Source organism: Pelophylax lessonae (genome assembly GCF_965119305.1).
Source record: "Pelophylax lessonae genome assembly, chromosome: 3".
NCBI lineage: Eukaryota > Metazoa > Chordata > Amphibia > Anura > Ranidae > Pelophylax > Pelophylax lessonae.
The window spans coordinates 294,266,420-294,294,401 of NC_138770.1; the positions used below are offsets into that span (position 1 = coordinate 294,266,420).

The 27,982-nt window shown below is 40.8% G+C and overlaps 1 protein-coding gene across 1 annotated transcript in view; it reads right to left on the minus strand.

Annotated features, from left to right (window-relative positions):
• The window catches only part of LOC309550491 (IgGFc-binding protein-like), a gene marked incomplete at both ends in the record, with an annotated part of 214,675 nt that overhangs the window by 1,123 nt on the left and 185,570 nt on the right, over positions 1-27,982 (minus strand). Inside the window, 10 exons of the mRNA XM_082250860.1 lie at positions 2,728-2,927; positions 4,606-5,167; positions 5,258-5,859; positions 13,781-14,058; positions 15,847-16,130; positions 16,232-16,473; positions 18,901-18,966; positions 23,081-23,207; positions 23,546-23,802; positions 27,793-27,933. Of these exons, the coding sequence (XP_082106986.1) occupies positions 2,728-2,927; positions 4,606-5,167; positions 5,258-5,859; positions 13,781-14,058; positions 15,847-16,130; positions 16,232-16,473; positions 18,901-18,966; positions 23,081-23,207; positions 23,546-23,802; positions 27,793-27,933 (2,759 nt within the window). The remainder of the gene's footprint in view (positions 1-2,727; positions 2,928-4,605; positions 5,168-5,257; positions 5,860-13,780; positions 14,059-15,846; positions 16,131-16,231; positions 16,474-18,900; positions 18,967-23,080; positions 23,208-23,545; positions 23,803-27,792; positions 27,934-27,982) is intronic.

Here is a 27,982-nt window from a genome sequence, read left to right on the forward strand (position 1 = left end):
TCGGCAGTTCCTAAATGTTTTGCAGGACAATTTCATGGGTCAGATGGTGAATGCACCGACAAGAAACAATGCGGTACTTGACCTACTGATTACCAACAACATAGACCTGCTCACCGATATAGAAATACGGGGAAACTTAGGAAATAGTGACCATAGGTCAATAAGTTTCCGTATTAATTACAGTAATAGGAAACACAAGGGTAATATAAGGACACTGAATTTCAAAAGAGCCAATTTCCCAAAACTACGCTCTCTGCTAGAAAATATCAAATGGGATAGAACCCTGGGAACAAAGAACACGGAGGAAAAATAGGAGTGCTTCAAGAGCATACTTAACAAGGGGATTGACCAGTGCATTCCAAAGGGAAATACATTTAAAAGAGCGAAACTAAACCCTGGGTGGCTAAACTCCAACATAATAATGCATATTAGTGCTAAAGAAAAGGCCTTCAAAAATACAAGACTGAGGGGGTCATTGGCAGCATTTAAGCATTACAAAGAGTGCAATAAGAAATGTAAAGACGAAAACAGGGCGGCTAAAATAGAACACGAGAGACATATAGCAGAGGAGAGTAAAAAGAACCCCAAGAAATTCTTTAAGTATAATATAAACAGTAAGAAAGCGAGGCCAGAACACATTGGCCCCATAAAAGATGACAAAGGAAATATGGCCACTGAGGACAGAGAAAAGGCGGAAGTGTTAAATAATTTCTTCTCTTCAGTCTTCACAAAAGAATCGGGGGGCTACACTAACCCAGCTTGTAAGGCCAAACTAAACAACACACCTCAGGAACTGCCGCCATGGCTAACAGAAGATAGACTTAGAACTAAACTAGAGAAACTTAACATAAATAAATCACCGGGACCGGATGGCTTGCACCCGAGGGTTCTTAAAGAGCTCAGCCAGGTGATTGCCAGACCATTATTCTTGATCTTTAAGGATAGTTTACAGATGGGTATGGTGCCAGCTGATTGGAAAAAAAGCCAACGTGGTAGCAATATTTAAAAAGGGGCCGAGATATTTCCCGGATAACTATAGGCCGGTCAGCGGGGATGTTAAGGGACCACATACAAGACTTTAGTAATGAAAATGGTATTATTAGTAGTAATCAGCATGGATTCATGAAAAATTGTTCTTGCCAAACCAATCTATAAACCTTCTACGATGAAGTGAGCTGCCACTTAGATAAAGGTAAGCCTGTGGATGTGGTGTATCTGGATTTGCAAAGGCCTTTGACACCGTTCCCCACAAACGCTTACTGTACAAACTAAGGAAGGTAGGTATGGACCATAAGGTGAGTACCTGGATAGAGAACTGGCTCCAGGGGAGAGTCCAGAGGGTGGTGATTAATGGGGAGTACTCAGATTGGGCGGGTGTGGAAAGTGGGGTCCCCCAGGGTTCTGTCCTGGGACCAATCCTGTTTAATTTATTCATAAATGATCTAGAGGAGGGGATATCTAGTACAATCTCAGTATTTACAGATGATACTAAACTAGGCATGCCAATATCTTCTATGCAGGATGTGGAAACCTTACAAGCGGACCTGAACAAAATAATGGGGTGGGCAACTACATGGCAGATGAGGTTTAATGTTGAAAAATGTAAAGTAATGCACTTGGGGGCCAGAAACCAGAAAGCAAGCTACTCACTAGGGGGGGACCTCTGGGTGAGTCTAGGATGGAAAAGGACCTAGGGGTACTGGTAGACAACAGGCTTGGCAGTGGCATGCAATGCCAAGCCGCTGCAAGCAAAGCCAACAGAATACTGGGATGCATAAAAAAGGGGATTCAAAAAAGGGGATTCATTACAGAAATAAAGAGATTATTCTCCCGCTCTACAAGACTCTGGTCCGGCCGCATCTGGAGTATGCTGTCCAGTTCTGGGCACCGGTCCTCAGGAAGGATGTGCTGGAACTGGAAAGAGTCCAGAGAAGGGCAACAAAGATAATTAGGGGAATGGAAGACATCAGCTATGAGGAAAGACTACAAGCACTGAACTTATTCTCTCTGGAGACGAGACGATTGAGGGGGGATGTGATATCAATGTACAAATACTGTACTGGCGACCCTAGCATAAGGAACAAACTATTCAGAGAAAGGAAATACAATAAGACACGTGGACACTAACTAAAACTAGAGGAAAAGCGGTTTAACCTTAAAGTACGTAAGGGGTTCTTCACTGTAAGAGCGGTAAGGATGTGGAATTCTCTTCCACAAGCAGTCGTATCAGCAGGGAGCATGGATAGTTTCAAAAAACTATTAGATGGGCACCTTAAAGACCACAACATACAGGGGTATACAATGTACGGTTAACAGCAAACACACACACGCATCATAGGTTGAAATGGATGGACGGATGTCATTTTTCAACCTCACTAACTATGTAACTATGTAACTACTTAAGGCAATTGGTAAAATCTGACCAATTGTTTAAGCTTTGTGCATGTCAATGCATAGAAGATTGATGTGTTGTTAGAACAAATGCACTGAATCATGACAGACAATCTGCTAAAACTTTGGAATATGCATTTCTATTAAATAAACACATTGGCTTTATGCCATGACTGGGGATAGATAGTAAGTATAAGTGCTGGCTCATTGGCATAGGAAAAATCTGTTAGAATGTTACAAATACAAAAAAAAAAAATGTTTTCATCTTCTAATTAGACCACATATAAAAAACAAATTGAATGGTAACCATTGATAAAATAACATGGAATGAATTACCTGATAGTATTTGCCATCATAAAAACATCCACATTCACTGACAGGAACACAAGTGTGTCCACTGAGCACAAAGCCAATATCACATTCACAAGCATCAGTACAAGGCTTATTGCAGTCACTCGGAGCATTCTGGTCCTGGCATGTTGCTGGGCAAGCACTAGTACAAGGATTGTAGTGACTGTTGGCAGGGCATGGGATGGCTAAAGAACAAGGACAGAATATTGTGCTTATTGTTTGGCAAAATCATTAGCAGTAAGATTGAATTATTCTAAAAAGATTCATAGAAGATGGACCACAGAAAAATACCAAATGGTTTATTGAATCTATGTACACCTATCTGCATTTTTGTCTGTGGATATATCTGCTGTATGTTTTCCCATGTAAGTGTAAGTGATCATACTGTTGATTGAATCACTGGTAATCACTACTGAGACCTTAAGGCTGGGTGCAGACTTATGCAAATTGGATGCGGGTTTCCCCGTATGATAGGAGAGTGTGACCGTCTCTCAACAAAGCTGGTTCACACAGCTCCGGGGCTGCCACGGTCCGCACTAGAAAAGAGTCCTGTGTGTCTATGGCTGCATTTCAGGTCTGAATTCAGGCAAAAATTCTGACCTGATTTGCATCTGAAATGGTGAACAAGGATGAACCAGACCCCATGCTGCGAGCCATGGCTGCAGCTAGTGTGAACCCAGCCTTGAATAGAAGTTTGTAGAAGTTTAGACTATATTCCATTGCAAAGCACAGTCTCCAGTGACATCACTGCTCTGTGGAATTCAGCTCCATTGGCAGACCTGCACATTGCAGGTGAGAAGCTGGAGCTTTGTAGTCCCATGGTTACACAGAGAAAAGCAAGAAAAGGATATTTAAATTGTGTTTTCTGTAAAAATGTATTTTGCACAATGGAGACCAGTAAAAAGTAAATAAAAAGTAAGTAAAATGCAATTGGGGCTGAAATACAATGGTTATAGTTTGAAAATAACTTAATATAATGGACTAGATAAAAAGAAGCATCAGAGTGAGAGAGTTTACTTCCACTTTAAAAGGAGGGGTGTTGTAAAGCAAAAAATTATGTTCTCCTTGTCTTCCTGTGAGATCTTATCACACTTATTAATGACCTTACAGTAATAATGACACATACTATAAATATGATCACAAAAAACCTTTGAAGTAAAACAAATACCAAAAATGTATTTTGCGTTGTAAACTATGTATCAGCTTTATTTGCTCATATATATATATATATACAGTACAGTATATTAACCTGTCAGGATTTTTCTTAGAAGTAAGATTAAAGTGACCCTGTAATAGAGTCAACAAATTTATCAAAACACTTGCACTAACCTGTGAATAAAAAAGATCACTCTGTAGGGGAGCTCAAAGAGTCCATGTGATTTTGAACTCGTATGTCAAGAAGTGTGTCCTCCTCTGGCTGCTACAGTTCCTCCTGATAGCCCCTATGGCAATAATGTCTCCTGCTGTGACTAGGGGGTAAGCAGGAGGAACCTCAGTGACTAGTGGGAAAACTGCTATTCAACCCACCTGGAAGCTTTCCTATAGGGTACATTTTTGTCAAATAAACAGATAGACAAGTATCTGTAAAGCTGTTTTTTTTTTTTTTTTTTTTTTTTTTTTTATAGGTTAGTGCCTGCCTTAATTGTATTGATTCCCTGGTAGGGTCATCTTAATTAAGTTACAATGTAAAATGGTTGAAGATCTGCATGAATTATATCATTGCTCTCTGTTTAATGTGTAACTATATAATGTGAATGCTATCATTGTATAAAATTAACATATGAGAATACATCTTTACTTTTAAACCAAGATGCACAAGATTATTTCCACATTAAAATACTTACAAACAAAACCATTACTTACGACAGAATGTGGAGTTTCTCCAGGCAAGGGTAACTCCTGCTCTTAAACAAGTATCAGCATAAGCTTCCAAGGCGTTACATAAACTGCCAGCACCAAGTGCACACAGGTCAAAAACACAGCTGTCAAAGAAGCGATCTGGGTTGATTACTGAGTGACACTCCTTGAAAGGACCATCTTTACTGGTTAACAAACCACAGAACTGATTGTGTGAATAGAGTTCCTCTATCTGTGGTGGACATGGTGGTGGAGGTGTAGGAGCAATTGTGTCACATAATGGATCATCATCTTCCACCTTCCAGCTGACTCCCAACTGATTTGAGTTCTGAGCTAGCTGCCCATTGGGCATCAAATAGTCATCCTGCCGAATGCCATTAAAGTTGCCACACATTCCACAGGTTTGGTTGAAATAAGTAGTTGGGACCTTCACATCCACTGTATGGTCAGTGTCATAAGACACTGTGAGATGAAAATCCGTCTCCACAATAACATATCGACCACTTTGCTTCATTGTTAGAGATCCATTGACCAAGATGACTGGAAGATTTGTCCAGATACCATCCACCTGTTAATGATTAATGCGTGTTACATTTAAATCAGCTAAATGCAACTTCAGAATTATGAATGACATTTTAGAATGTTCCAAGAAACCTACCAGAACTCGACTAGGGTTGGCTTTAACAATGGTTATTTTATGGTCGTAAACATCCACCATAACTTTCTGTATTAATGAAACAGTTGAAATTCCATTACGGTGTTCATTTTTTGCTTCAATATTAAAATATGGCAGAGACGTGGCATTGGTACAAAGCTTGGAAAGAGTATATGTGCATATTCCCATAAAATCATGAACTTCCTTATCAAAGGTGACATAATGAGGATCCCCCCAAGTTACACAGTTACCAAATGTGAGATCAAAGCATCCAGGAACTCCATTTGTTATACCGCAGTATTTTTGAGGTGGACATGAGGCAGAGTTGCAAACTAAACTGCCTCCAGCAGAGGGACATCTGCATTTTATGGAGCAAGTGTCATCAGTCCAGAACTCTGAGCCTATAGGATAGTGCTTGTCATTATCCCAGCATCCACACTGGTGGCTTGGTACACATCTCTTATCATACAGGACATAACCAGGATCACAGACACAGGATTCTGTACAGGGGAGATGACAATTGTTTGGTGATCCTGGACTCACGCAAGTAGATGGACAGGCTGTTCCACAGACCTCATAATGGCTGTTTTGTGGACACTTCAGTGCTGTATAAGAATATAATGGTGAACAAGAAACGAATTAGTAGAGCATTTCAAATTTGATTGGAACTTATGTTACATTGTAATTAATGTACATGTAGAAAAAGTACTTAAAAACATGAGAGTTATTACCATTATAAAAGCTTTCATATTCACTAGTGAGTAGACTTACAGGAACACTGAGAATGAAGCTCACACTGTCTTCACATGTTTTATTTATTTAATAATAAAATAATCAGCCATGTAGTAATTAAATTATGTTTAAAATTATTGATGCACCAATCTGCCTGGGAACGGTTCTCCAAAGCTTTGGTGAATCTTGTTAAGAGTTCAGAGAACCTGAACTTTAAGGCAAATCCCCCTAAAATGATGGAGTGAATCTTTTAATAAATTTTGGCAATTTATTTGGCTAATAGGTAAACTGATGCTGTAAAAAAAAGGCATGGGAATCTGGGCACCACCATGAATAGGTGAACTGATGCTGTAAAAAAAGGCATGGGAATCTGGGCACCATGCAAAAAATACCATACTGCAGGGCTAGGCAACCTATTGCGCATAGTGTGCCAAAAAATGTTTTCAAAGAAATTGAGAGTGCCAACTACATAAAAATAAATGTCAATTTCATGATCTCAATCACAAAAATGTATTCTTCTAAAGTAAATGCTGTAAATTACTTGAATAACAATAAATGAACACACATATAAATAGATACAAATGTAGATAGCATTTGCAAGGCTACCTTAACCAATGTCTTCACCTTCACACCTCAGATCAGCCCAAATCCTGTACCTGTAGCTCTTATGTGAGTCCCAATGCATGCACCTTCACACCTCCAATCAGCCCCGATTTCTGCACCTTCACACCTCAAATCAGCCAAAATTCCTTCACATTCACACTCCAGATCAGCCCAATTCCCCCAATTTTCCCAAATCAGAGTCCGAATTTCTGCACCTTCATACCTCAGGTCAGCCCCAATTTCTGCACCTTCACACCTCTGATCAGCCGCAGCTCCTGCACCTTCACAACTGAAATCAGCCCCAATTCCTTCACATTCACACTTCAGATCAGGCCCAGTTTCTGCTCCTTTAGATCTCAGATGAGCCCCAATTACTATATTCACACCTTAGCTCACACCCCATTTCTGCACCTTTCTTTAGATCTCTTTCATGCCCCAGTATATGCTCCTTCACACCTCAGATCAGGCCCAATTTCTGCACTTCCACACCTCAGATTAGGCCCAATTTGTGTACCTTCAGATCTCAAACGAGCCCCAATTAATGCATCTTCATTCCTAAGATCAGACTCATTTTCTGCACCTTCAGATCTCATGAGAGACCCAGTGCATGCACCTTCACACCTCAGATCAGGCCCATGTTCTGCACCTTCACACCTCATATCAGGCCCAATGTCTGCCCCTTCACACCAGAAAGCAGACCCAATTTCTGCACCTTCAGAACTCAGATCAGGCCCAATTTCTGCACTTTCATACTTCAGGTCAGCTCCAATTTCTGCACTTTCACACCTCAGATAAGCCTCAATTTTTACACCTTCAGATCTCATATGAGCCCCAGTGCATGCACCTTCACACCTCAGATCAGGTCCAGTTTCTGCACCTTAAGATCTCAGATCAGACCTAATTGCTGTACCTTTAAACCTTAGATCAGGTCCAGCTTTTTTACCTTAGCACCTCAGATCAGACCCAATTTCTGCACCCTCAAAACCCAGATCAAGCTCAAATTCTGCACCTTCAGATCTCAGATTAGGTCCAATTTCTGCACCTTCAGATCTCATAAGAGCCCCATAGCATGGTCAAAGGAAATTGAATCAGTATACAGAGGTTTACTTATTCTCAGAGATATTAAAGGAACACTCGAACCACCATAACCACTTCAGTGATTTGAAGTGGTCATGGTGGTAGGAGTCAGAAACACTGCACATGCTGGGATATTTACAGTTATGTGCTGGGGGCTTGTTGCACCCCTAGCACATATGACTTAGGCAGCCAGAAAATGTAATGTCCTTATTCATACATGTATGAACAAGGACATGACATAATATGACAAAACACAACTAGTTATTAAAAAAAATATTGCAACAATTTACACATGCTAATGCACATACCTTTTCTTCCTATTTTGCAGACTGCTGGCGGTTACTGATGGCGGGTACTGCTGGCGGTTGCTGCTGGCGGGTACTGCTGGTGGGTAATGCAAGCCACTTACCATTTGCTTACCAAAACATTTGACTCCTTAAACTTATGAGGCCATATGCACTTTTCATCTGCTGGATATTTACAACCACTTTGCTCAAAAAAGTAACACTGCAGGTATAGTAGCTTTGTCCAGTACCAGCCACAGGGAACCCTGTAAATGTAAAAAAACAAAGCACACTATAGTGCAATACCAGGGCAAGTAAACAATTTGTTGCTTTATCCTAGTAAAGTTTGCTGTAAGTACATCATTTTAATAAAGCAGCGCAGTATGTCCTGGTAATGCACTATAGTATGCTTTATATGGGGTTGCCTGTGGTTGGTACCTGACCAGGTGGAGTGGTAAAAGGCTGCTCTTGGGAGAAAGCTACTATTCATGCATTGTCACTTTTGAGTGAAGTGGCTGTAAATATCTGGCAGATGACAAGTGCATGTCACTTCATAAGTTTAAGGAGTCACATTTTTTGGTAAGCAGATGGTGTGTGCTTTGTCTTGGTGATAGTACACTGAAGTTGGTGCAAACAGCTTGCAGTGGATATGTTTTACAATTTTTGTGGATTTTAAGTTTATCAGAGCTTAGTTGGAATGTATATATACATATATATACTGTATATGTATCTATCACATTGCACTTTAGGCACTTTCACACAAATGGTCCAATTTGTCCTGATCTGCCAAAAAAGAGGGTAACGGATCCCCCTTCCATTTGTTTTTGTCAGATCGGATTGGAGGTAGGTGGGTGTAAATGGACACAAGCCTATTTACATCTGCCGCTCTATAGAGGAGAATGGAGGGTCCAATCAGGTCCGCCTGATTGGACCCTCCATTCTCCACTATAGAGCGGTGGATGTAAATGGACTTGTGTCCAATATACACGTACTTACCTGCAATCCGATCTGACAAACACAAATGGAAGGGGGATCCATTACCCTCTTCTTTGGCAGATCATGACGGATGCCAGCCGGGTGTAAACGGACTGGCAGTCCGTTTAAATTCGACTGCCCATAGTGCAAAGTGGGCTGTGGCTGCTTGGAATTATTGGAGCGGACGTGGATCTATTAACCTCCCTCTCTGCTCAGGGGGGATCAGCAGACAGATACCCTTCTGAGCAAAGCAAAGTCTGTCCCATGTGAAAGCGGCCTTATTGTTGATGTCTTTTTGTCCCATCTCCTATGCTCTCTGTCCCCATGTACTCTCTAACTACCCCCATCTCTCTTTTTCCATTAATCTGTCCTTATGTCCCACTCTCTGTCCTCATCTATTCCTTCTCTATCTCTACATGGTCCCCATGATGTACCTGTTCATGCAGCAGTGTAATGGGCACAGTCAGCCATGTTTCCACTGAGGATCCATGCCATTCCTGCAGTCCTGCACTGGGCCTGCTGTCCCCTCCCCCTTCTCTCACTTGGCTCCTCTCCCTTCTCTTACTTACCTCCACGAGTTTGATGGACGAGTGTGATGGACTAGATGCGGATGGACTAGATGTGGTCCTGGTACCACCCATGTGGGAGGGGATTCTCCTGGAGAGAAGCAGCAAGTGCAGCAAGTGCAGCAAGTGTACTTGGAGAGAAGAAGTGCCTGATGTGCGGAAATGAAAGACTGCCTTTTATAAGAGAGGAGAAGATGGGACCTTTGTTGCTGCTAAAAGCTAGTGCAGAGGCAGCAGCTGAAGGCAGCTCAGGGCGGTGCCCAGCTCTGTGCTGCCTGTCACTGGTCAGCTGTGCTAAGCAGGGGTAAGCAGGGCGGCACCAGCATAAGCACTTGATGGACCCTCGGCTTTAGTGCCCCCCCTCTCCTGCCGCCCGAGCTGCTTCATGCTGGTGCCAGCCCTGCTGGCGACTGCAGACATCCTAAGTCTGCCGCAGCAGCCGGGAGATCGCACGGCACTTGCGGGTGTCCGTGAGCCACTGGCAAAAGGCGGGAGACTCCCACAAGTCGCGGGAGACTTGGGATGTCTGAGATCAGAACCAATTTATATATCTTTAGATCTTAGATCAGGCCCAATGTCTGTACTTTAACACCTCAGATCAGCCACAATTTCTTCACCTGCAAATGAGCCCCAAATTTTGCACAATTAGACCTCAGATCATCCCCAATGCATGCAGTTTCAGAATGCAGATCACCCCCAATACATAAAATTTTGGATTTTTGGTAACTACTACTATAGAACAGCTATTGGTAGCTACTACAGTCACTTAGCCCTATTCATAAGTACAAGTGGTGTATATGGCTGCTGCTTAATGCTAAATTCATACCTAGCCAAAAGTCAGTGTAGCGGAACTGCCGACCCACACTGTACTTGTGGTCTTCCATCAGTATACGCCTTCCTCGCAGTCATGGACATAGATATCAAATCCTAGCCACCCCCATACAAAGCTAGCCAACAACTTAGCTTGTACAAGGAACCTTCTCCTTTATTGAACAGTTTTACACTCAATTTATACACACATGAGCACATCCCCCTCCGGATGAAATTACTACACACAGGTCAGGGGTTGTTTGATTACATTATCCTATGCAGATGAAATTGTATTCAGAAACAGAATTAATGTGAACTAATTATCTGGTCATCTCGACAGAACAATATGAGATCATTAACATTTAACAATGGGACAGGCCGACTTAACACAATCCACACCCCAGCTCAATAGATAGACAATAGGACAAGACTGCCAATGACAGTCTGTCCGTCTACTACTACATTGAAACACATGGAATACACATCTAGGTGTCACAGACTCCATGGCTACAGGCCACAGGTCTCACAGTGCAAAGTGGGATCAAATCTCCACATTTCTTGAGAGACACCATTGACAAATATCTCCCATCTGAAGCCATCCAAACCATTCTCTCAGCATCCCCTAAGTATCTGTCCCTCACTCCCAGTGACGGTGAACACTGTCACAGTGGGCTACTACAAAAAGAGCTATGTTTTCAGGTGCTGTGGGGATAGAAGCAGCAGCTGCAATAGTGGCATCCCCTCCCTCTCCACCACACTTCTTGACCTTATTATTAAGACTAAGTTACTGCACGTGTGCATTTTTTAGATAATTTTTCACAGGTTTAAAAATCAAAATCAAATATGTCCCCACTGGAAATGTAGTTAGGACTTTCATATTCATTAAAAACTGGTTCTCGCAGGATTCCCAAATGACAGGAATGTGTGGGTTCCCATGTGATCCTCGGATGTGGTGTGTTTTGACAGGTAATTCATTTGAATGAGCTGCAAATTGCACCAGACCATGCAAAAGTAGTACACTGGACAACGCATAAACCCACTAAACCAAAACCACATGGTACTGCATTTTCAATCTGCATTGAGGTGGCATTAACAATGCATTGGCACCCACATGCAGACTACAAGCACAGCACGTTCTAATTCAGAGTTAAAAATGAGCATGGGACGCACTTTTCCCACCCAAAGAAGCACTTAAGCAGTAATTACCAAGCCCTGTTCTAAAGTAGTAATTCCTTCTGTTGGGAACTATTATTTTAGAACAGGTTTGGGACCTTCTACTTTAGAACAGAGTTTGGTAACTACCACTACTACTAGGTCCTTACACTACATAGTTAAATGTAAATCTAAAATAAATTAAACAACAAAATTGAATAATGTATGGCCAGCTTTACAGCAGTTATCTGGTGTTAACCAAGGCTTAATTAACCACTTAAGGACCCAGCCTATTTCTGACACATGTTGTTTACAAGTTAAAATCAGTATTTTTTGCTAGAAAATTACTTTGGAACCCCCCAACATTATAAATATTTTTTTAGCAAAGACTCTGAAGAACAAAATTGCAATATTTTTTGTCACACGGTATTTGCACAGGGGTCTATCAAACCCAAATTTTGGGGAAAAAATACACTTCACTGAATTAAAAAAAAAAAACTAAACAATAAAGTTAGCCCAATTTTTTTGTATATTGCAAAAGATGATGTCACGCCGAGTAAATAGATACCTAACATGTTACGGTTTAAAATTGTGCATACTCATGGAATGGCGACAAACTACAGTACTTAAAAATCTCCATTGGCGACGCTTTTACAATTTTTAACGGTTACCAGTTTAGAGCTACAGAGGAGATATTTTGCTAGAATTATTTTTCTCACTCTGACGATCACGGTAATACCTTACATGTGTGATTTGAACACCGTTTACATTTGCGAGCGTGACTTACGTATGCATTTTCTTTGGTGCGTGAGCTCACGGGGACAGGAGGCGCTTTAAAATTTTTTTTTACAATTTATTTTATTTTATTTTTTATTTTTATCACTTTCCCTTTAAAAGATGTACAGAAGATACAGGGTTTCCCCGCATCAAAATCACATGACATGCGAGTGTATCTGGCTCTAAATAAAGCCGGTTCACACATGTCCGGGTGGCTGTGGTCCAGATAGAAAAAGGGTCCTGTGCGTGTTTGGGGGTCGACTGAGGTGCAAATTCAGGAAAAATTTGGACCTGATTCGCACCTGAACCGGTGACCAGACATGCACTGGATCCCAGGCATGAACCCATGGTTGCACATGTGTGAACCAGGTCCTATTTAAAGAGGAATACACACAGGTTATGAAAATTTTTATCTCTAAAGGCAAATCAATTAAAAATTTGTTCTGCTTATTTGCTGTACAACAAAAGAGAAAAGAGATCAGCACCATCTAAGTGCAGTATAAAAGGTGCGTTTAATAACAACAGACAAATGCAAACTCACAGGATGGGCATAATAAACCGTCATGTAAAGGGTTCATCCACTCCAGGGGGAAGACGAGAAGTGGGGATCCAGGGAAGCTTTGCTGGTTCTGGCTATGCTGGTGGCTCCCAGCACTTCTGGGTATGCGGTGTCCCTCATAGAAGAGCCACTAACTTCACTTCCGGGTAGAAGGTGGAGTGGGAGGTGTGCGCGTTCGAAGCATGCGTGCTAATTCCCCAGGCAAAAAGGAAGGAGCACGCATGCTTAGAACGTGTGCCCCTCCCTCCCTAGGAGCCACCAGCACAGCCGGAACCAGCAAAGATTCCCTAGACCCCCACTGCTCCTCCTCCGACTGGAGTGGATGAACCCTTTACATGCCGATTTTAACATGTTCATCCTGTGAGATTGCATTGGTCTGTTGTTATTAAACGCATCTTTTATACTGCACTTAGATGGCGCTGCTCTCCTTTCTCTTTTGTTGTACATTTCCTTCTAGCTCTCATCATAGCCTGCAGCCTTGTACAGCCAGTATTTCTCCATTGCCAAGCAATCAGCCCATGCTTGAACTTTATGGACATTTTAACCAGAACTTACTCCTGCATATGCCCTCCTCTTCTCAGCCTATAGAGCGCCTATGTTTTTGTTGTTTGTGCTTATTTGCTGTAGGTTACTGTAATTTGCATACTGCCTTAGAATGTATGTATAGCCCACATAGTTATGACAAGAGTAGGGAAATATAGCCCCAGTAGGTTGTTTATGCTGTTTTTGTCCTACTAGAGAACTTACACTTATACTTATTGTCTTGAAAATACAGCAAGAAGTGACAGAAAATTTCTCAAAAATGAGGGGAATTCTCCTCTTAGTCATTTGTCCCCAGTATACTTTCCCCTACTGGAAGATTTCTCTTTATGCCATTACTATAAGTTAGAATTTCCCCATACTTGATCATCAGTACCAACAGAGGGCTAAACCCCCTAATATGACACAAACTGCAATCTTAACTAATCAGAGTGTTTAACTCTGTACTTACGGCAGAAAGAGTCATTCCTCCAGGGACCTATTGTTACTTTATGAGACTGGCAGGACTGTGCATAGGACTGAAGACTATCACACAAGGCACTTGGATCCAGGTTCAGTTCACACAAGTCATAGGCACAGTTGTTGAAATAGATCAGTGGGTTTACAACTCCATGACAGTCTTTGAATGGACCCTCCTCATCAGTAATCATTCCACAGAAACTGTTGCTGGAAATGGTATTCTTTTCATCCACAGTACAACTTGGTTCATGGTCTGATCCAGGTGTGCAACTACAAGAAATATTTCAGTTCAGTTAGGAGGAATGTATATTTGGAAAAATGAGAGATGTAGTATGAAATATGATGCAGATGTCAGTGAATCTTTTTTTACATAAAAATTTAACTCGTGGACTGGAGTGGCAGTTCATGTGAGAAGTTTAAATTTTCAATGGGTTAGAGAATATTTATTTTCCAGCATAAAATAATGGATTGAATATAAGTGTCAGAGAAACAGCCATGCTGCAACTGGCTACTCTGCCAGTACTTCCAATGGCCGCAATGGACTCAGGCCATAGACTCATTGTCAGTGAAATGGCTGTGCTGCAAACTGGCAACTTTGCCAGTACTTCCCTTGGCCACAATGGACTCAGGCCATAGACTAATTCACTGGCCTATAAAAGGGCTCTGCTCAGCCCATCAGATTGCTGGATTGTCTTCAGCTCTTACTGTTTCCTGTGCATTGCTACTTCCTGGATTCCAGTTTGACCTGGCTTGTTCCTGACCTGTCTGCTCTCTCTCCTGGCTTTGACCCTCGGCTTCATCTGACCATCCCTGCTCCAGTTTGGCTCTCCCGTTACCTGATCTCGGCTTGGCTCACGGACTTGCTTCCTGTCTACCTGCTCTCCAGTACCTGATCTTGGCTTCCCCAAGGACTTGCCTGCTTCTGGCTTCCCTACTATACCTTTGGCTTGCACCTGTTGCAGCTTCCTGTGTTTGACCCCCGGCCGGTCTTACACCTACTGCCTGGTTGTTCCTGGTTCCTCCTTGGACTGTCCGGTGTATTCCTGCCCAGCACTCTGCTAGAGACCGCCTGTCTACCATCAGGACCCTGCCAGCAACCAGTGCTTCTGTGGGCGCTACACCCTCTGTCTCAACCCCAGGGGTGTGCCGCACTCAGCCGCAAGGGGAGCCCTCTCTGCATCTCGGCCTCGGATCAGGTACGTGACAATAAGACACTGGACCAAACAAAATATAATTCTTTCTTAAAGCGGAACTTCACCCAAAAGAGGAAGTTCCGATTTAAGTCCTCTACCCTCCCTCCTCTGCCAAATTTGGCATGCCGTTTTTTTTTTTTGGGACGGGGTGGGGGTACCAACTTCTTTCAAGTACACACTCCCACCTAGACAATTCCTCTCCCCCTCCCTCCCCACAAGACTGCAGGACCATTCACAAAATGCAGCACAACTAGTTCACACTCAGTGGGCAGCCAGCTATGAAGCCACAAGCAGCAATGTCAGCTGTCCACAGTTAAGATTTTGATGCCAGGAATCCAAAGGCTAGTGAAGAACTAGCCCAGGTGATTACAGCACTGAATCCTTTGACAGGTAAGTGTTCTTTTACAAGATTTAAAGGCTGCTAACTTTTAATTTTTTTTTTCTACAGGGATGAACTCTAAGTAGATTATAGTTTATAACATGAAGTAGAACTTTGTCCATATGGGGCAAAGCTAAAGGTTCACTTACCCTCAACCCCCTGCTCAAAAACTGCTTACACATACCTTCCCTTTATGCTCCTGTAAATCGAATCACCCGCTGGAGTGAAGCAGACTCATTGTCAGGAAATTTAAAGGAAACACTACAATCAGTGTGTACTGTGTATACTGAGCTTGAGTTATGGTCTTATGACTGTAAATTATCCTTGCTCTGTTTATATTGGATTAGATTTTGTCATCAATGGACAATTTAGGTAATAGGCATCTCAGTTTGATATTTTTTAGTAAGCTGTAAGACCTTTTACCTTAAAGCAACAGATTAATATGGATTTATCAATATAAATTTAGGATAATTGACTTGTGATTACCTCGTGTCATTGTCCACTTGCCAGCTGTTACCAAGACTGTTAGAGTCTGGCTCTAATTCACCATCTGGGTTTAAAAAGTCATCAGTTTGGTTTCCATTGAAGTTTCCACAGATTCCACACACTTTGTTGGCATATTCCCCTGGAATATTCACCACCACTCTATGGTTTCCATCAAACCGCACACTTACACCAACTGCTGTTGCCACCAGTACATCATGTCCACTAAGGAAGATGTTAATGTTTGGATGTAGGGCTACTGGTAAGATTACTGCAATTTTGTTCACCTGGATTAACAATATATAATAGAAAACATTTAAGATGTATTCGAGAGTTACAGTAGAATTATAATATATACCAATAGTTTTTTTTTCCAGTTTGTACTCACTTTCACATTTCTGTTCTTCTCCAGTGTGATCCTGTATCCATTCATATCAATATTGACATAACTTATATAAGACACCCTGGTGTTGCTTCCTCTGTGCTCATTGGCTGCTTCGACATTGAACTCTGCCAGGTGTCCATCAACTTCACAGAGTTTAGATAATGTATAGGTGCAAGTGCCCATAAAATGGTGCACCTGATTGTCAAAGGTGTAGTAATGAGGATCTCCACTAACCTCACAGGATCCTGGGGGGAGGGTGGGTGATCATCATACGTTTGAAACTCCTAATGTTATTAAAAATATAACACAGTCTCTTTCTAACAGGTGCATTGTGGATATTTTATATCCTCAAGAACTGTAAACATTCTATTAATATTAGTCATACAGACCAATGTGATGAGATAAATGGGTCAGCAGGAAGAAAAACCTGAGAGTTATTTAGACTGGCTATACATAAAAAACTTCAAATGCTATACCAAAATAGATTGTTACAGTTCTGCAAACAAATAAATGTATAAAAAAAGAAAGAAAAGCCCTCATTAACCGCTTGCTGACCAGCCGCTGTAATTTTACTGCGGCAGGTCGGCTTTTCTTGTGAAACGATGTACCTGTATGTCGCTTAGCGGGACCGCTAGCAGGGCACGCCTGCGTGCTTATTGGCCACAGGGTAAGCCAATCAGCAGGTCCAGCTGCTGCGATTGCCGCCAAGCACCCACTATCACTCCCCTTGGAGGCTGAACGGTGGTCTGTCTTTGTAAACAAGGCAGACCGCTGTTCTGTCAGTTATGAAAAAAGGGATACTGTGTTCCCCTTATTTAGGAACACAGGTCTCTGTGTTCATGCAGCAAGCCCATCACCCCCACAGTAAGAAAGCACCCCCTAGGGACACATTTAACCCTTTGATCACCCCTGGTGTTAACCCAGTGGTTCTCAACTCTGGTCCTCAAGACCCACTAACAGGCCAGATTTTCGGTATTACCTTGGGGAGATGCAGACTAGAATACTGCAATCACTGAGCAGCAAATTATATCATCTGCAATGTATTTCAGTTATCTTGCAAAGCTGGCCTATTAGTGGGTCCTGAGGACAGGAGTTTAGAACAAATGTGTTAACCCCTTCCCTGCCAGTGTCATTAGTACAGTAACAGTGCATATTCTTAGCACTGATTACTGTAGTAATGTCACTGCTCCCCAAAAAAGTGTAAAAAATGTCAGTTAGGTGTCCGATCTGTCCGTCGCAATATTGCAGTCCCACTAAAAATCGCTGATGGCCACCATTACTAGTAAAAAAAAAAAAAATTACATAAATCTTTCCCCTAATTTGTAGACACGATAACTTTTGTGCAAATCAATCAATATACACTTAATGGCTTTTTTTTTTTACCAAAAAAATGTAGCAGAACACAAATTGGCCTAAAATGATGAACAAAATAGATTTTTAAATTTTCTTTATTGGGAATGTTATATAGCAGAAGTTAAAAAAAATATATATTTTTTTTTTTTTCAGAATTGTCACTTTTTCTTTGTTTATAGTGTAAAAAATAAAAATCCCAGAGGTGATCAAATACCACCAAAGGAAAAATTTTTTGTAGGAAAAAAGGACATACATTTAATTTGGGTACAGTGTCGCACGACCGTGCAATTGTCAGTTAAAGTAACCCAGTGTCGTATCGCAAAAATGGCCTGGTCATTAACGGGGTAAATCCTTCCGGTCCAGAAGTGGTTAAACTGTTAAGGAGAACGGGGGATGCAAACATTGTATACAGGTTTTTTAAACAGATAATGTGCTGTAAATTCTATCTACTCTAACCTTTTGAAATGTTCTATGAAAACAGAATTTATGTATTGAAGACAGTCTTTCATGGTTCTTAGTTCCAAAGCATGCCATTCCATAACTTTTATGATGCCTAAATTGCAATAATATATTTTCAAATTTGGGCTTGTAATTCCTACATGGTCACTCTTGCTAAAATGTCATAACCAAACAGTTTTTTTTTTTATGTATTTCATAAACTATTTTTTTAAATCTTATAGGAAACAGCAGGAATATTGTTAGGTAGATTTTGAAATAAAAACAACACTTTTGAAAGAATCATTATCTTGATTATTACAACTCTTCCCATAACATTGTAAGTAGCACGCTCAAGTCTTGAAACTTAAATGTATTTTTTTTTCTAACAAGGTTTTTGGGAATCATCCCCTTGTAAGAAATATAGTCCACCTTCCAGTGAGAATGAAAGTTATCTTTAATATAACTCTTTGCTTCCTTAGAAACAATTATTCCTAAAATGTCTGGTTTGAAAATATATTTTTTCAATTTGCATATCACCAGAAGTTTTCAGCTTAAAATTAAAGGGGGTAGGGTTGCTTCTCTAGATTAATATTGGTTAAATCATGTGAACTGCATATCCTAATTTTAAAATTAACTGATTACAAAGTAATGGACATTGAAATATCTACATATTCATAGCTATCAGTAAATTAAACATTAAACTTACAAAAAAAAAAAAAGTCCTCACTCTAACTGACGCTGTGGAGTTTGCCTCTTCAGATTTGAAAGTAATAAATACTATATGTTCTCCGTGGCATTATGAAGATAAAACCATTGGTGAACAGATTGTAAAGCACACTTTGTACAGTATGTTATAAAATGACCTCCAGTGATTAGCCTACCTGGTGGTGGTGGGCCTGGTGTAACAGGTCTTGTGGTAGTTGTCATTGAAGTAGTTGAGGATATTCCTAAAAAAGAGAAGGGAAAATGTAAAGCTAAAGTGATTGTAGAATCAGCTACAACTGCAGTGTTGCTCAGGTAAAAGGATCAGAAAAATATCTGTAATATTCTGGTTTCGAAAAGTAAAAGAGCAAAATCAGGATCCAAGTCCTGTCCCACCCACTCAGCGCTTAGGTATTATGCAATCACACACAAATGGGGATTACCACTTGAGGATGAGCAAAACTATTAGTTAATCACTCACAATATTCTGAAAAAAGCTGCTGCAATACCGTCAAATAATATCCAAAAGGTGCGTGTATAAACCAAGCCCATATATGCACTAGCAGCGCTAATACACTTTTACTACCAAGAGCAGCGAATATGTCAATAATTCAAATAAATGAATATAATCAGGTATGATCTTAATCAATCAATATACATGTCCTATTGGCAAATCAGCATGCAACAATAGGTCATGCAAGTCTCTTTATCACAGCAATAGAAATAGTGTGGAATAGTCCCAAGACAGATCTTCCTCTATTCATCAACACACCACCAAGAGCCTTCACCACACCGCCGTGCTCCCCTAGGTATTAAGAACGTACCCTCATTGCAAGGATCAAACGCTTTATCCAAATCAAGTGATCCTCCACTATTCTGAGGTTGAAATCCATGATGACGAAACGTGTCAGAACGTGAGCACGCAGCTACCAAGGCAACTCTGCACAGCGTCCTAGCGTCCTACGTCACGCTGTCAATACGGCCGTAGAACCAGGAAGTCAGCTACAGAGGCACCCGGTCCTTGCGGCGCGGTGGAGGCAGCGTCTGTGGCAGGAAAAGCAGGGGAATTCCTTCGGTACACCTATATGCTTGAAATTTCTTAGTGTAAATCATTTTAATCAATAAATGTTGTGTGGTACATGTTACGCTATGGGTCCCCTTGTTTTCTTTGCATGTGATTATAATATGAGGATATGAGGAATCGCTGATCCATATTGACAAACTTATGCCAGGACCTGGAGGTGGATCGCCATTTGATAGTGGAGGATCACTGGATTTGGTTAAAGTGCTTGATCCTTGCAATGAGAGTACGTTCTTAATACCTAGGGGAGCACGGCGGTGTGGTGAAGGCTCTTGGTGGTGTGTTGTTGAATAGATGAAGATCTGTCTTGGGACTATTCCACACTATTTCCATTGCTGTGATAAAGAGACTTGCATGACCTATTGTTGCATGCTGATTTGCCAACAGGACATTTATATTGATTGATTAAGATCATACCTGATTATATTAATTTATTTGAATTATTAACATATTCGCTGATCTTGGTAGTAAGAGTGTATTAGCGCTGCTAGTGCATATATGGGCTTGGTTTATATACGCACCTTTTGGATAATATTCTGGTTTCATTACAAGATTATTGCTGAAAATATAGCGATGAATATTCACTTGAAAACTCCAAGGACCTAATTTAGTAGGAAGTGCTGCTGCAAGTTATTTCCCAGCAAAACTATACCTAAAATACTAAGGCAGGCCATAGATGATACAATTTTCTTTTTATCCACCAGGAAAAGAAAATTGCTTGAATCAACATAGGCAGTGTTGATGTGGGAATGCCTACTGTGAGGCTATTGTGTTCTTCCAGTGGGAACTGAACACGCTGATCACTGCTAGTGACATTCAGCGCTTGATCTCCAAAACTGTGGATAGAAGAAGAATGGATAAAGTTGGTAATAAACACTCAATTATAAGTATAAGGTATAAAGGATGGAATCACAAATGTGGTGAGGAAGGATATATAAATATGTGATGAAACATAGATAATAAGCGAAATTCCGTCTCATATATCCCAACAAATGAATGGGGAAAGAATAAATATCCAATAAATATATAACATGTAAACATAAAGGAAGATAATAAATAAAATCTTGGTATATATCTCTGTGGGTCCATCAGATAATAATCAGAGATAAATACAAAATATTTAGAAACATTGTAAAACCCCATATTTTAAAATAAGGCGATCAGATGTGAATCGTCCTCAAACATAATAGATGTAAAGATGAAATGAGCTATACGCACATGATAGGTGCAGCTCAACCTGGCAAAACATCTGTATTCCGAGGACATGGGTATTTTATGTTTGAGGACGATTTGAATCTGATCACCTTATTTTAAAATATGGGGTTTTACAATGTTTCTAAATATTTTGTATTTATCTCTGATTATTATCTGATGGACCCACAGAGATATATTCCAAGATTTTGATTGGATTTGATTTTAGTCTGTGACAATGTGAATTATTATCTAGAACGATTATTTATATGTTCACATTGTAAAGTTTATTGCAATATTTTAAGGATCCATCATCCTATTTGTTTTTCATTTTTATATACATGTATTTAGAATGTGTCCATATGCTATTGCCTCATGGTGTGTAGTGAGAGATCATATTTGGATTGACATCTCCTAATTTACATAATCATGATTCGGATTTTCTAGGCTTTCCATCCATTATTTTTTGCATGATAAGGAGCCTATTATATCGATTTCCATCCATTACCCACTTTTACCATTATCTCTTTTGGGGATTATTTGAGTGTAATTTGGCCATTTGACCTCTTCAGCATCGTATGGGTTAACTGTATATGGCATCCTCACATTGATAGGTTTCCCTGGTTACCAAGATGCAATATAACCCGGAGACTGTCACCCAGCGGCCTTACCCTTGAAAAAGTCACGTGTGCAGTGACGCAATGCAACGCGTCGGGAGGAGCCGGGTGACGTCACTTCCGGTCTACGGCCGAGACCGGAAGTATCGGAGTATACCGCACTGGCGGTTTGTTTGCCGTTGCTTACTTTACTGTAAGTTATTTTATTGCCTTTTTTTCAATAAATACCGTATTTATCGGTGTATAACACGCACTTTTTCCTCCTAAAAATGGAGGAAAAAGCAGCAGTGCGTGTTATACGACGATATTAACAAAAAAAAAAAGTCCAGGAAGCATCACCGAGAGCAGAAGGGGCGGGCTGGGCAGAGGAGAAGGAAGGACGAGCTGTCATAAGAGCAGAAGGGGGCGGGCCGGGCCGAGGAGAAGAGAGAACTAGCGAGCGCAGTTATCGGAAGTCCCGCCTATGACAGACGTCACACGTCTCGGCAGAGAAGGCGGGACTTCCGATGACTGCGCTCGCTAGTTCTCTCTTCTCCTCGGCCCGGCCCGCCCCCTTCTGCTCTTATGACAGCTCGTCCTTCCTTCTCCTCGGTCTGGCCCGCCCCTTCTACTCTCGGCGCTGCTTCCCGCCCTTTTTTAAAACAGATTCGGAGTCGGACAGTTCCAATCATCCAATGGCGCTTGCGAGGCTGCATTATATGGACACTGCTGGTAAAGGCTGCATTATATGGACACTGCTGGTAAAGGCTGCATTATATGGACACTGCTGGTACAGGCTGCATTATATGGACACTGCTGGTACAGGCTGCATTATATGGACACTGCTGGTAAAGGCTGCATTATATGGAACCTGCTGGTAAAGGCTGCATATATGGACACTGCTGGTACAGGCTGCATTATATGGACACTGCTGGTAAAGGCTGCATTATATGGACACTGCTGGTAAAGGCTGCATTATATGGACACTGCTGGTAAAGGCTGCATATATGGACACTGCTGGTGGGCTGCATATATGGACACTGCTGATGAGGATGCATTCATGGGCACTGGTGAGATGTCATTTGATTGATTTAAAAAAAAAAAAATGTTCTGAGTTCAAAGCTGTTTATTTAAAATTTAAGCTTTTTTCCTGAAATTTCTCTCCAAATATTGAGGTGCGTGTTATACGCCGGCACGTGTTATACGCCGATAAATACGGTACTTAAATCTTACTGCACTATAAGACCCCTGTATTCTTTCCCCCTGGATGAGCGAGTGTCCTAGGAAGAATACCCGATCTACCACCATCCCATAAGGAGGCAGCCAAGTACCATACCACTGACAGTACTATTCCAAGGAGTGAGGGACTTAAGATTTAAAGCCCTATACTTTGGAGAAAACCTTGATACCCTACCCGGTGATTGTTAGCACCAAAACGCTCTTTTGAGTGTTAATGGAGGTGAGCGGCCATAGTACATCATGTTTGCTTACCTTTGCAATATCCTGGCACAAGAGAGATATCATCCACAGCAACATCACTACGGTAGTCCTCACCTCTGACACCTTCAATAAAAATCTGTGAACAAATCAAATGATTGCTAGTGATGTCAATGCAACACTGAAATGAAATAAATAAAATCTGTACAATTATATCATAGCAGGAGCCTTCAAGTGTTGGACATTTGTTTAGCTTCCCTACCACACAGCCTACGGAGCAGCCTAGGAACCTAAAAAATTGACAGGCTCTAAATAGCAGAATAACCAGGGCCCCATGTTATCAGGAGCTTCCAGGATGCTCAGTAAGAAAGCTGAAAAGACAACAGAGAAATTTGCTAAGGCATAACTGTAGACCTTTACCAAACTTTAGCTGATTTTTTAAAGGATTGATTATGCCTTAATGTTGGTATGTAAGATACAAATCACAATTACACATACTTATTTGGGCAGTGTAAATACCTGGATAATGTTACTGTCAGGCAGGAAAATCTCTTCCAAATGCCACATATCCCCATGATTTCCTTCTAGGATGGAAACATAGACCAAACCATCCGCTGTTAGTAGTGCAACCTTCAAACCCATGTATTGTGCCACCCCGTACATGTGATACCAGAAACGTAAGCAGTGAGGTCCAGTGAAACAATTGGCAGGACTCTCTAGTCTTGCAAAATCTCCTTCTTTTGAATACCGTCCATCAATATAGAGGTAATGTCCACCTAAATATGCATAGAAAAAACACATGTAAGGAATATAACTTAATCTAACACCAGAAATACATTGCACATTGTTAGTTCCTCCTATGCATTCACATTACTATGTACAGTCTAGTTACTTTTTTTAAAAAAACTTTCAGGAAACATAGGTGGTTTCACTACTGTCCTTACATGAATAGTGGTTGCCTGGCTGTCTCTGGTTTCAACACCATCAATCTGACCCTTAAAAAGCATGCAAAGTGGAGCCTCTACATTTTCTTTATACGGACTTTCTTTAACCACTTCAATACAGGACAATTTCACCCCCTTCCTGCTCATGCCAGTTTTCAGCTTTAAACACTGTCGCACTTTGAATGACAACTGAGCTGGTCATGCAACGCTGTACCCAAACAAGATGTTTACCTTTTTTTTTTTGACAGATAGAGCTTTATTTTGGTGGTATTTAATCTCCACTGGGTTTTTCTTGCTTCTGCAATACATTTTTTTTAATATAAGGCTGCACTGATCGGCACTGGTGAGACAGCACTGATTTGCACTTTTATAAGGCAGCACTGATGAGGTGGCACTGAGGAGAGGGTAATAATATGCAGCACTGTTGGGCACTGATAATCATCACTGATATGCAGCACTGATAGGCATCACTGATATGCAGCACTGATGGGAACTGATACACGGTACTGATGGGCACTGATGGGCAGCCTTTATGGGTACTAAAAGGCGGCACTGATGTGCACTGATAGGCGGCACTGGGTGACACTGATGGGCAATGATGGGCAACACTGATAGATGGCACTGATGAGCAGGCACTGACAGGCTTCACTGATGGGAAGTTGGGCACTAAAAGGCATCACTGATGGGCACTCATTGGCCCTGATTGACATAACTGGTGGGCGCTGATTGGCATCACTGGTGGGCTCTGGTGGGCATCAATGATGGGGCTGCACTGATAATCACTGCACTGATTATCAGTGCAGACCCCCCCTGTTAGGGGAGCCATTTATTGGCTCTCCTTTACTCATGCCCTGTCAGTGTAGAGAAATGCCAATAACTGGCACTTCCTAGTTAAACTGTGATCAGCTGTGATTGGACACAGCCTAAGTTATAGGCTCTTTACTGTGATCAGAGATTCAGTGTGTGGGAGTGACACATCTCACTACTGATTGCCACGACGAGTGTCTTGTTCTGAAGGATGTCAAATGACGTCCAGTCAGAACGGGAGAGAAACCGCCCAGGCATCATTTTGCTATAGAATGAGCAGGATGTGGTTAAAAACAGTAAATAATGTAGAGTCTGAAGTGCTTAAAACAATTAAGAAATATATGAATAATGTTATACTGAGATGGTTAAACTTAGAAAGTTCATTATTACTTTTAGTTAATACCTCTTACCTAAAACACAGCAATCTTTTTTTCCATTTAGAATGGAAAGCCTAAAATCCTATGGTGATCTCATAATGAAATCTCAAATTTTACCCTCAAATTTTTACTTAGTATTAGTGATCAAGATATTTTCTCCTGCTTCCTTCACCCTTTTACTTCCTGTTGGCCTATCACTAAGAATAATAGACTTATGAGGAGGTTTTGAGATAGTATGGAGTTAGCCAACCATAAACGCTGCAGAGACTTTAAATAACTTTTGAAGTTCCAAGGGTGCAGAAGAAAACATTTAAAGACATGGGCTGCCTGCTTTTATTGATCTAGCCACTTCAGAAGTTTTCAAAATTAACATTTATACTTGCTCTATCTTTTAACCAAGATATTTAAGCCTAGATAAGCTTTTATAAAAAAATAAAAAATACTCTATGCCACCAATTTGTGGCTAAGCCAGGTGAAAGCCACAACCCATTAAACCAACCTAATAAATCAAATGACTAAAAATGTCTCCCCTGCGCTAGATAAATATTTTACACTTCAAAGATTGCTGCTGCTGCTCATCACTCAGTGACTCAAACAAATATATACCAATACCACAGCGCAAAAAAACAGTCTAACACACCCAATATAAAACAAGTGCTATCACATATATCTATTAAACGCATCGTGTGTGCGCTGACAGTCACATCTAAAGCTGCAAGGTCCTCTAGCTCTGGAATAGAAAGCACTGGACATTAGGAGATATCCAAGATTCCCTATCCACCATACTTACCAGCCAAAGCCTGTTAAACCCCCATGCAGTATTGCCCAGGGGTCCACATTGTCTTGTAAGTGGATTCACTTTGGGGGTGTGAAACACAGACACTTTGCACAAAAGTCACATGGACGTTTTGGAATAAGAGCACTTCACACGAATCTTCACTGGACACTTGCTTGTTTATATGTTTTTGAAATTTTTGAATATTTTTTGATTTGGATTTCTTCCCATATAGCCGTATGTGAACATGAACTTGAACTATAAGTTTAAAAACACATTCCATTTTATTTTGTTCACACTCAGTGTGTTTAATAGATATATGTGATAGCACTTGTTATATTATGGGTGTGTTGCACTGTTTTTTGCGCTGTCTATAAATTAACCTGGTCAAAAGTATTATTATTATTACATGTAGAGCAAACATTACTAACAATGTATGTAAACTAAGACAGGCTTATTTTAAATGCCACCAAACTATGAACACAAGCCTGGCTGATTCAAGAAAAATCTGAGTAATTTCAGTTTGCTCCTTTCTCAATATTCATAATACTTTTAGTTCTTTTACAGTTTTGCAGCTAGTTAATGTCTCTAGCGACATTCATCATAAGTAGACAGGATATAAAAATATGTGAATATAAAAACACACTTGTGTCACCTATGCAACCTTGTGCAGTTGCTGTCCCAAACAAATTAAGTTATACAATCCTCAGAAATAACCCACGAGAGTGTTGGCTCCATGTGTTAAAACAGCGCTTGCAAAATAAAATAGTTCACTATAATACAACATTTAGCTCTAAAGTGAAAAACATTTATCCAAATAAAAAGGTGCTTAGTCCCAAATTAATTAATGATAGTATCCAATGTACAAAGTCCTTTCAGCATGTATTAAAGTGCCGTGCTTTATCTTCAGCAATGGTATTCACTCAGTGCCACCAAATCACCACGTGTTAAATAAAAATAGAGATAGAGTTGACCCTCTTTTTATATAACAAAAGAAGTCAAAATTGTTTGGTGGTCATCCAGGGACCAGGTGATGCCCTCCGGCTGTTCTCCAGTGTATTTTCCTTGTGATGGTGTCACCAGTTACTCCAGTGGCAATATTTTAGTGCTGGCGCCGCTGCTGTGTCTCAGCCAATCAGGAGAGAGATGGATGAGGCACACGGTGACATCGCTGGAAAGAGAGGGGGCTTAGGTAAGTATTAGGGGGGCTGAGGGGGGGGCTGCTGCACACAGAAGGCTTTTTATCTTAATACATAGAATGCATTAAGATAAAAAACCTTCTGACTTTACAGCCTCTTTCAAAGCAGGGAGACGCTAAGCATCTGTGTTTTTACAATCAATTTAAAACAATTTTACTCTATGAGAAGCCTGTCCTTTTCTTTCTTTCTCCACCACTAAAATCTTGTCACTGGAGTTATTGGTGACACCATCACAAGGAAAGGACACCTGCACTGACACCGGGGGATAACTCGTGGTCCCAAGTCAAAAGCGATTTTGACTCTATCCAAAGAGTGGGGATTTTTATTTAGCAGTGATTTGGTGGCACTAAGTGATTACCATTGCTGAAGAAAAAGCATGGCACTTTAATACATGCTGAAAGGAATATTCACATTGGAAACTATCACTAATCTAGTTGGGAATGAGCACCTTATCATTTGTAAAAAATGTTTTACTTTAGAGCTGAATGTTGTATTACAGTTAACCTTATTAATTTTGCAAGTGCTGTTTTAACACACAGAGCCAACACTTTTGTGGGATATTTCTGAGGAGGACATAACAATATGGTTTCATACTAACTTTTCATACTTTCATACTTTTTAGGCAATCATTATAAATTAGTGTAATCTCTGCATAGCTATTTACCTCCTGTTGTATGGTCATATGAGGGTCCAGTAAATGCAGATGGTGTTGATTCTGTCCATCGGGTCCAGTCCATGTAATCAGACACTGATTGCTTCCAGTTACATAAATCCCCATCAAAAGAACAATCAAAGCAACAGTTTTCTGCAACAGGTAAAGCCATATAAAAGAGTATTTATATTAGTAAAAGTTT